Source organism: Lutra lutra, chromosome 3, assembly GCF_902655055.1.
Source record: "Lutra lutra chromosome 3, mLutLut1.2, whole genome shotgun sequence".
Lineage (NCBI taxonomy): Eukaryota > Metazoa > Chordata > Mammalia > Carnivora > Mustelidae > Lutra > Lutra lutra.
In genome coordinates, this window is record NC_062280.1 from 176,130,322 (window position 1) to 176,141,629 (window position 11,308).

General features: G+C 39.3%; 1 protein-coding gene across 1 annotated transcript; it reads right to left on the bottom strand.

Moving 5' to 3' along the window:
- Nucleotides 1-4,072: 4,072 nt before the first annotated feature.
- Nucleotides 4,073-9,186, bottom strand: SLITRK1 (SLIT and NTRK like family member 1). The gene is made up of 2 exons (XM_047720219.1): nucleotides 8,751-9,186; nucleotides 4,073-8,242 (listed from the first exon to the last, which is right to left on the bottom strand). Exon 2 carries the CDS (start codon nucleotides 8,187-8,189, stop codon nucleotides 6,099-6,101), a length of 2,091 nt encoding a protein of 696 aa, XP_047576175.1. The 5' UTR covers nucleotides 8,190-8,242; nucleotides 8,751-9,186; the 3' UTR covers nucleotides 4,073-6,098.
- Nucleotides 9,187-11,308: the final 2,122 nt, after the last annotated feature.

Genomic DNA, 11,308 nt, shown 5'->3' on the forward strand with positions numbered 1-11,308 from the left:
TCTGCCTCTCCCCCTGCTCATGTTCTCTCTGTCTCTCTCCCTCAAATAAATAAGTAAAATCTTAAAAAAAATTTTGATTTAAAAAAAGAGAAAATACAATAAATACCACAGAATCTGGTAAAAGCCATTACCGTTTATGGTAACAGTGGTCCTTTACACTCATCTCCCTTTCCTGAGAAGCACTGCTTCTCTGATAGAAGTATGGATTAGCCATTTATCATCTATATTTGAAGCACTTCTCATTTTTCACTATATATTGACTTCTTCTATTGATATGCTGCAGCTGAACATGTTTCCTTCCTGTATTCTTCTGCCAAGAAAAGAAATTGAAGTAGAGGCAAAGGGAATAAGGCATAGAAGTGAATATATGTATGCTTTTGCTTATTGCTTTCTGCATGTTAAACATTTGGACCATACTACTAAGTAACTGAATATCAGGTTTCACTAAACTACAAATGGCTATAGTAAAATTTTTACAGTAAAATTGTAAAATTATAAAAGCATGTTTAATATTATACTAAAGTTACTGTGATGTATTTTATGTATCTAAACACAAATCAAAGCTAAGTAACCAAAGACAACTATCCTGAAATTCTTATGATATCATAAAATATTTTATTCAATTTCCTAAACTTATTTGACTTCTCAAATAATTAAAATTGAAAAATTATCATTCACTTAAGGTAAAAATTGGCTTGATCGTCTCTTTTTGAAATGATTAGTTAAAAGACTTGACTGAAGTTACAAGATTGCAGACATTATTCCCATTTTACAGAAAAAGAAATAAATCTAGCAAAGTAATAAAGTTCTTCTTTTATTTAAAAATATTGTTTTAAGATTTTAAACTATTCATATAACAACTCATAAAACTGAAGTAAGTGATAAAACTGATGTGACCATTGCACTTTTCCAAATGGCTAAAAACCTAAACTACTCCAAAGAAACAAAAAAGTTTCTAGTGGTATTCTTTAATACCACTAGATATAATGCAAATGATGTACTATCTTTAATACCACTAGATATAATGCAAATGATGTACTATCCTATAATTGCTAGGATGGATACATCTCAGTTTTGTGGGTTGTAAACTCCTTGAGGTTAGAAAAGCCTTATTCTCTTTTTCCAAAAGAACTTCTACAGTATTTTTCCCATAGCAAGTGCCCAATTAATGTTGTCTACTGAATATTTAAGTTCAAACTCATTCAAAATTCTTTAAACTATTAGATAATTTTCCCCTTGTACACTTGTGCAAAGTTCAAGTTGGAAATAAAATTTTATTTCAAGTATGTAATATAGCATAATTTAACAAATAAATGGAAGGAAGAGAGTAACTAATTAGATAACTGAAGTCTAAGCCAATATACTGAAGTTGCCAATTGAGTCCAAAGGGTTATACTGAACTTCAATAATCTAAGATGATCTTTTTGAGTGGTTCATTTCATTATACAATTGTAGTTCTTAAATACTTAATCTGTAATTATCTTAGCTATTCAATTTTTTCTGAAACCCCATCAAATTTTGATGGGTTACAGTAGAGTCAATATTGGTTCAGCTTTCAGGATTGCTCTGTTTGTAACATGTGCTTTCACGGAAACATTTATTGGCCTATCTTTAAGTTTTGATACTAAGAAGAAAGTCTTGCATATCCTGCATGTTCCTTTTCATAATAATAATATTTTTGGTGATAAAAGAAAGAGATAAAAGAAATGCCAGGGAATTATATGAAAAATTTAATTTTAGCCTTCTTTTTTTTATGGTTCAGCGCCACACTGAAGCAAATTAGATAAGTTAAAAATCTTGAGTATGCATTTATTGTATCTACTGATACCATACAGAGTTAGTCCATCTTTTAAAAATTAAATAATATGTTTCACCTGAATAATGTGTGCTAAGATTAAATCTTTAGCACATTTTATATTTCCATTTTACTTCAAGTAAGCTTACAGATTAAAAAATAATATTATAAATTAGCTAGCATAAGAACTGAATTAGAAACCAATCTACTTAATATTCTATCAACACGTTAAAAATGCATCCTTCCGGTACCCACCCTTGCACATTTATCCACCTCTTTGTACACACCAAATGACATTTATTAGCAACCTGGAAAAAACTAAATTAGCAAACTGTCCTTGGAATCACCAATGTAATTTTTAACACTTGTTAAAATGCCTGACAGTTTTAATTACATCTGATATAAATACTATTAAGAAAAAGAATCCTGTTACATTAATGTTAGATCCACCATTCCAGCTTCCTCCTGGGTAAACATGTAAAAATGGTTAAACAATAAATTTCTATGGCAACAACTTAAATTTTAGGATATTCTTAGTCACAGCAGCAACCGCAGAAGCTACTACTTTATTCAAAGCAGCAGAACTAAACAAGATATTTCCTTTTTTCCTCCTTTTCCATCTGGTACAACTAAAATCTCTTTTACTTTGATGAATTAAATATGATTTAACTAGAAACAAGGTATCTCAACTAGCGCACTGGCAGGTACAGGTATATGAACATTTCACATAGAGACAACAAGAATAAGCTAGGTACTTCTAAATGAAAGTTATGTGCTAAGACCATATATCTTGTCAACCAAACTAATACATAATAAAAATTACTTTAAAGCAAACTAATATATATATATATATAGCTATATATTAGTTTATATATATAATTGTCACAGAGATTCTTTATCAAAATGAAAAAGCATTCTCTAAATAATGAATTTTCTTTTACATTAAGTCATTGCTTATGTTTTCTACATGGAGCTTTAAACATATATTGGTGTTTATTAAAATATTTGATAATTCTAATTTTTAAAATCAATAAATAGATAATTTAATGATTTGAATACCTATAATTCACAAAAGCATATAGCAATTCATCTTTTTTCTTACATGTTCCCTTTTTATACATTCTTGGAGAACACACTAAAGTTATACCCTCTAAATGTAAGGCAATTTTCTTTTGCTGAAGACATGTTGGAAATATAAAGGGCTACCAATACATAGTTAAGAAGATACAACTTGGGTTTTTGATTTGTTATAAAGTATTTTTATAGCTGTATGTATTTAAGGATACTCTTCTTTAAGAGTTCTTCCTGTTAATATATATGACCATATATATGACCGTGCCATTCAAATAATGAGGTTTTGTAGTATGAGGGAAATTGGATTTAAATATTGCTCCAGTATCCTCCAGCTATGATCTGAGTTATTGCTTACTCTCCTTAAGCCTCAATTTTCTCATCCATATAATGGAAATAGCAATATTGTTTTAAATTATTCTGTATTTATAAGGGTTAAATTAAATAATTATGTAAACCATTTAGCCCATGCCTGACACATAATAACCACTAAAAGTTTTAAAGCTAACATTTGAGAAATAGGTTTACTCATTAAGCTTTGTCCTCTATATGATAATTTATTTTTAATTTGTATGAAGAAAACTTATTGCCCCAGTGAACATCTTCTAGGAGAAGTTCTAGTTTCCTGACTTAATCATGTATTAGTTTTAAAATTACTATTATGCCTCACTAGATATTTTTTAAGTATCAACTCTCACCAAAGATGTAGAATATCTACCTTCTTTTCTTTTCCTTCCTAAGGTTATAATATTATTGAATAAAACTTTTTCCCTCCTCCAACTTTTCCATTACAAGTGAATCTGTAGATTGCTTATTACAGGGAACCCAGCTGTACTTTCAGAAAACAAACAAACAAAAAAAATTAAGGCCTTTGTAAGAAAAATAAATAAACAGCCCATAATATTTGTCAGAGGATAGTAAGTTCCAATTTTATCACTATGAAATGCACTCCACAAACAAAAGAATCAAGAGAGAAAAATGATGAATGGCCTTAAGGATAGTTATAGTTTATAATAAAGATTTTATTTAAAGATCATTAAAATAAATAATACATACTCCAGAATATCAGTGTTCTGGGAAATTACTTCTCTTTAAAATATGAGTTCTATGAATTCTAGAAGGCAAATCTTACTACTACTGCTCTGGGGGCTTTCATTAGCTGATTATATATATATATATAACCTTCAATCTGTAGTCTTTTAACAAACTTCTCCAGGGTGGACATGTAGTGGAATGCAGACACCCCCATCAACATGTGTAATTTTGTTTGCTTTTTGTTCCTTAACTGCTGATAAAATAGGCTGCTTAGAAATCCCAGAGGAGTATGATTGAGGCCAGGTTACACTGGCTCATAAAATTCCAACAGTTCAATGCTTTTCTTGTTAATTACTAGGCCACAACCAGAAATCCAAATGATGGGAAAGAAACACTTCTTTAGGATAATGATTGATTTCCATAAAGATGAGTGCTTTAACAAATTTCAGTATGCAGTTGTTGGGGCGGGGAGGGTGGGTGGGCACTAATTAGTTTTACCGTTTTCAGCAGATGTTGAATTCAAAACGCCAGCAGCATCTCAAATGCCAGTCATTAGGGCTGTCTTTCATCGAAGAGTGCTGACCAATGAAATCTCCACTCTGTTTAATGAGACCGATCTAGGCAGAGTCAATTAAATCAAATCTCGACTAACATCCTTAATATATCTGCAGTGTGTGCAGCAACAGCAGAAGCAGCAGGGAAGGATTTCCTGTATTAATAAAGGGATTCACTGCCGCATAAGGAGAGGGGGAAAAGCGGGTGGGGAAGGGTATGTTGGGGAAGACCTTACTTCACCGACAGGGGAAAGCTGGAAAAGCCCGGGTGGGGATGGAGGAGGAGGGCAGCTACGTAAAGGATAAAGAGCTAAGTAAAACGATTAGAGAGAAAGCCTTGATATCGCTCTAGAAGGGATCCACCCCCAACCCCTCCCCCCGCCAGGTCCCTTCCGCGGCAAATCCAATTTACCAGTTGCAAACATGAAGCTGGAAAAATTTAAAGACCCAGAGTTGAAAACATTTTCACTTTAATACTGAAAAAATATGCCATTATAAAATCCTCGAATAGAATTAGTAAGTTTCACGTGCTTCCTCGGTTCTTTTTTCCTACTGTATAAGTAAGATTTACACCAGCACAGAATTGCTACCATAAGTTCGCAGCCTAAGCACTAGAATGACATTAATTGGTCATGCTTAACTGCCTCAAAATCTTTTTTTTTTTAATAATTACACTGATACTATAATAGAAATCATGGGTACTTATTTTACATTCAGATGGAAGGCATTATTGGATATCTATAGAAAAATATTCCCCCTCAAAAAAAAAAAAAAACCATCACCATCAGAATAAAGGAAAGAACCCCCAAAACAACCCATAAAACTTCGCTCAACAAAATACATTTTTAACTCATAAAATGGACTGATGATTAGCCATGCAAATGTCTTAAATAAAACCTTTACATTTTTTTTTCACAGTAAACGTACGTACGCTCTGAACTGCCTACCGATCACAAATAATGGCGAAATGGCACTTTCTGATTATACTGTTTTTATAGAAAGTTTGATACGATGGGACTTATCAGGTAAGAGGGTGGGTGCTGTGAACGTGACGCCGTCTCCAGTCGCCAAGGAGGGCAGCGTCCCTGGAGCGCGTGGTTTCCATGCGAGCCATGCAGCACTTTTTGTTTTTGTCAGAAGTCAAAGTTATTTATTTACAATACATTCATGCCTTCGTGCAACTGCCCGTCCCTGCATAGCCAACAGGGAGCCATCACGCCCCCCTCCTCACGGGGCTAATCCACAGGGGAAAAATAGATATCTATCTCTCTATATAGATGTGGGTATATGTATATATGTATAGGACCGCGGCAGCCACCCCCATCAGCTCCACCGCAGAGGGCTAGTTCTTTGAGCAGGGCCCCTGCTGGGTTTTATCAAAAGGAGCTCCCAGCAAAGAGCGATTTGGCAGCGCTCTCCCAGCTCGCCACAGTCTGCTCTTTGTTTCCAGGAGGGAGCTAAGGGGTCAAACCCTCTCACTGGAGCGAGTTCATAGTTATTTATTTACTTATGTCCATAAAGCCTTGGGGCGCGCTGGACTTGGGTCTGGGCTCCTCTGACCCCTGGGATGACAGCAGGGTGGGGACAGGTTGGTGGGGGGGCATCGCCTCCCTCCCCACCCCCGCTCTACCCCGGTTGGGGTCTTAGTCTGAGAGCGAGTGGGAGCCACAGTCATATACTCTGTGGGCCCCATCTGCGTTGTAAGGCCCATTGTGCCAGTAGGAAGAGTCACAGACTGTCTGTAGGGAATTAATTTCGGACGCCGAGGAGTTGGCGTCCCTTCTCTTAGATCGTTTTCTATTCCTCAGGATAAACACGAGCATGCCCACTACAGTGAAGGCGGAGGTGACAAACACCAGCAGCAGTCCCGGGACCAACACCGAGATGGACACCCTGCTGGTGTCTAGATAGGAGTTGGAGTGCGTCCCGGTCTCCGCCAACCCAGTGCTGTTTTTACTGTGCGAAGTTAACGTGGGCGAGATCCTCGCGTACAGCTGGGGGCAGATCTCGTCATTGGAGAGGAGCATGAAATCCTTCCTAAAGAAGTTCACCGGCGTCTCACACTTGAGGTCGCTCATCAGCACTTCGGAACCCAAGCGTTCTGCCCATTGCTTAAAAGGCACAATGGTGCAGGAGCACTCCCAAGGGTTTCCGTGCAGGTCTATCTGGATGATGGAGGTTAACTGGTCCAGCACCCCTGCCACCGGAAGGTACATGAAGTAATTGTTGTGCAGGCTGAGCTTAGAGAGCGAGACCCCAGCGAACACGTCCACTGGTAGGGACCTCAGTAAGTTGTTATTGAGAATGAGGATCCTCAGTTTGGGCATGGCATTGAAGGTGCCAGGAAGGATGAGCTGGATTGCATTGTACTCCACGTTCAGGTACTCAAGGTTTTGCAGCCCAGCGAATTTCTCCCGGGTCAGCGTGTCCAGGTAGTTGCTATCCATATACAGCCACCTGAGGTCCAAAAGGTTCTTAAAAGTGTTGTTCTCTACAGTAGCAATGTTATTGTTGCCCAGATCTAACAGGATGAGATTCTTGTAATCCACAAAGTGCGATTTTCGGATGCTATGGATCTTATTATCTCGAAGGAAAAGCTCCTGCACGTTGGAGAGTTTGGGCTTCAAATCAGCCAAACTGCTCACGTTCCGGTTGTTGCAGTTCATCTTTAAACCCGACCCCGGGATGTGGTCGCAGCTGCAGCCCCCAGGGCAGGGCAAGCCATTGGCTGGGGGTTTGTTTCTGGCGCTGCCGGTCGCTATCGCAGCAGTGGGTCTTATTTTGATCTGCCAGTTGCCTGGGATCTTTGTACCTCCGTTTGGAGCAGACCCTGGGGTGGCATGATCCTCCTGCCCATTTGTCTTGAAAGGGGTTGGCAGGGGGCCAGGAGCGAAGGTCTCTTCTTGGGCAGGGGGCGCTGGGAGACTTGAATCCACTCGGTTTTTCAAAGGACACAAGTCCTGTTCTGTGGTTTCATTGAGGTCTTTCCCCTGTAGTCTGGTGGGGGCTTCACAGACAACTCGGCCGATCAGAGCATTTTTGGGAATATTTTCCAGCCATTCTTTCAGGGAGAGGAGATCACAGGTGCAGTCCCACGGGTTATCCTCTAGCAGAATCTCGGCAATGCCAGGGATTTGCTCCAAGACTTCCTCATAGGGCAGCGTTTTCAGCCTGTTTCCCCGGAGGTCGAGGTGGGTGATGGGCACATACTGGAACACATTGGCAGGTAGGGTGCTGATGAGATTGTCATTTAAAATGAGTACCTCCAGCTTGTTCAAGTCCTGGAAGGCCCCAGGGTCTATATCCCGTAATAAATTAAAATCGGCCTGGAGGTATTCCAGATCGTCCAGCCCCAGAAAAGTCTGCTTTCGAAAAGACTTTATCTTGTTGTTGTTGATGTGCAGCCTTTTCACCAGCTGCAGCCCCAGAAAAGCCCCAGGAACGATTTCATGCAAGCCATTGTTTTCCATGTGCAAACTAACCGCATTATAAAAGTTAGCAAACTCATTAGGGAAAAGTCGAGTGAGGGAATTACCATGCAGAAATAGATGGTAAAACTGGGAAGTCGGGGCGGTGAAACGCTGCAGACTTGTAAAGCCCTTTTTTTCACAGTCTACATGTAGGTCCCCTTCTATCTCATTGCAGGAACAGATCTTCTCTTTACAAACGTCCCCTGTAACGTTTCCAGCGGCAAAACAAAGAGACGTCTCCAGCAACAGAATCCAAAGCAGCATTTTTAAAGCGAGCAATTCATCCCCGATCTCATCACAAAGTAACAGCGACCATCCTGCTCGCCACAGACACAATTCAAGTTCATTTAGTGCTCCAATGTCCGAACCCAGGGAAGGAGAAGAAAAGGGTTTGGGGGGGTGGGGGCGGATTCCTTCCTCCCTAACCCCCCCGCACTGCAACAACCCAGGCGCCAGTCAATAATTATATCCACAGACTATCCAGGCACGTAGTGCAAGGCAAGCAAAAAGGAAAAATAAAAAGGAGAGAAAAAAAAAAAAAAGGAAAGAAAAAAAAAAAGAAAAAGAAAGGAAGAAGAGAAAGAAAAGAAAAAAGTAGAAAAAATAACCCCACTCTCCCTCAACGCTTTAAAAATTACCGAAAGAAGTTAAATATATACATATAAATTAAAAATACACCCTTATAGAACCTGGTCTAGTGGTCCTCACTAATCAGGAAAGAAACAATGCTAGTAATTAGAAGCAAGTGCATGTTAGAGAAACAAGCAGAGGGTTTGCAGCGTAGTACAGGCGCACTGCCTGTGCATGGCTGTGCGTCGGACTGACCTTGCCTCTCTGATACAAAGCAGGGTTTTCGGCGGCTTCTGTAGCTGCGGCGGCTGATGGAGTTCTTGCTGTGGCTGCAGGTTGCCCAGAAGTCCCCCCGAGGTGCTGTCCAGTCCCCCCGGTGCTGAAATCACGCCCGACCGAGGAACTCACGCCGCCGAGCCAATGGCGCTGGAAAATTTCCGCAATCGCTGCGTTTTGTAGCTGTCCATCCTTTTCCTTTCCTTCCCTTCGGTCCTCTTCAGCTTTTTTTCTGGGCTCCGGCTCTCGGTTACTAGCTCTTTTCTTTTTCTCCTCTTTATTCTGCTCTTTCAGAATTACGTGGAGGGGGTGGGGGGCGGGGGGCGAGTTTTCTGAGGGAGGGAGAGAGCGCGAGAATGGGGAGGGGGTAGAAGAGAGTTGCTAAGAAGCTCTGCTTGTTCCAGCCTGGTGCACTCTGAAAGATCTGACACCCTCTGCTGATCTGCAGTAGCAAAAATCCATCTGGTGAGGGAATGCTGAAGGGGAAAAAAAAAATCAATCCACGTACAGGGCAAGCGTTAAAAATGTGGGCATTAAAGGCTGTCGATCCACATAGACGCTTATTTTAAATGGATTATTTAATTCTTTTTGCGTGCTGAAAACTTTACCCTTTCCTTTCCTTAACGACCTCACAGCCCCCACTACCTCCAGCGTTTGGAAAGGAGTGCTTTTAAAACATTTATTTCCCAATGGCTGGAATAAAATTAGTGTCAGGGTGTCAAGCGAACAGCAATTTGAGGTAATTATACTGCACGCCATTTTCATCGGTGCTTTAAATGCATTTCTTCCGTCTCTGCAGTACAATGTTTTATGCTATTTGATGTCTTTGAATTTTTTTTGGCATGTTGAAAGTGGTTATTTGGAACATATAGTCATACCATATATATTTTTTAAACAATATAACTGGGTATGAATTTTTTGTTGCATGGTATATAATTTAGACACATACTTTTTCTTTTTTAAACTTGGTATAGAATTTTAGTCAATTTGGTCGTTGAGAGTTAGGTTTCTCTGATGATATTTCTTGGATGTTATTTAAGTCTGCAAAGTGAAAATACAATGCAATGGCTTGCGTCTTTGAATCCAGACCCTAAAGCTTTCACTGAGAACCGGAAAAGGAGGGAGGGAGCAGGAAAAAAAAAATCCCAGTATGATTCGTGAGTGCTCTTAAATACCCACTGGCAGACTGGCACGCACACCACACACACACACACACACACACACACACACACACATACACACATACACACTCTGTCTCTCTCTCATACACACTCACAAAGTTTCCGAATCCATATGGACGAATTTAAAATGCTTACAAGTAAATAACCAGTTGCATTTTGAGAGAGAGAGAGAGAAAGAGAGAGAGAGGTAAAGAGAGAGACAGAAAGAAACCACTAATTTCTAAGGCCCAGTGTGAATGTTATCTGCAGGTAGTGGGCAGTTTCTCTTCTCTGGGTCACTGGTGCTGGTGGAACACCCAGCTAGAGAAGGAATCATCTGCTTCCTCAAACTTAAATGGAGCTTATAAACACCAAGTTCTAAAAACATCTGAGAAGGGAGAGAATGTGAGAATGCTGCTTGTTGGAAAAGTCAGCTGTTCTGCTGACTTCTTTTGACAGAGTTGACACCTTTTCCATCAATATATTCTAAAACTTGTGTGCATGATTTTAGGGTTTGAATTTATAGGATATTATTATTATTTCCTTTCTTCAGTAGAAGCAGAAATATGTTTACATCAGTTTCCCTTTTAATTAGGTCTTACACAGTTGGACAGCTGTTAATATGCCTACTAATAATCTGAGTAAGAGATCCAATATTCAAAGATGTGTGCATTTTGAAAAGGCTGGAGAGTTAAAAAATTCCAGGAAGGACCAAGGATGAGGAAATTCAGGGAAGTGTAGAGGAAATTTTTTTCCCTGAGTCCAGAAGCTAATTCTTAGGGGTAGGCAGTTTTCATATCTGTATATAATATTTTCATATAATGAAATGTGTTGTCTTCTGGTGAAATTCAGTAGGAGGGCATGGATGAAGATTCAGTTTGGTTGTGTGTGTGTGTGTGTGTGAGAGAGAGAGAGAGAGAAAGAGAGAGAGAGAGAGAGAGAGGCCTTTTACAGACAACCTGTTACTCTTCTAAAACAGTTCGGTTCTTATTTCATTTAACCCATTACTACATGCAGAAAGAGAAAGAGCTTAATCTGAAACCATTTCACAGGAAAACTGCTATGCAGTTGAGAAGTGCAGATGTGCAAGAGGAGTTAACCTGAAGGGAAGGATATTCCTGTATCTTTTTAATAGGACTCAGGTCTGAAACTTTTTGGCTCCAGAAACCACCCTATGAAAGAAGGCAGCCTCATGCAGTGTCTGTGATTGATAGGGGTAGGCAAGGCTCTAAAGGAGAGAGAGACAAATGCTCCCTGTTTAGAAAGAAAAATATTGATGGTAATCATCTAAAATCCCACTATTAAACTTAATTGGTTACTCATTTATTCAGCTTGCTGAATAAATAGTTTGTATGAAGAGACCCAAAGAACATATTT

Coding starts and splice junctions, on each gene's coding strand:
- SLITRK1 (XM_047720219.1), bottom strand. CDS start 8,189: ATGCTGCTTTGGATTCTGTTGCTGGAGACGTCTCTTTGTTTTGCCGCT.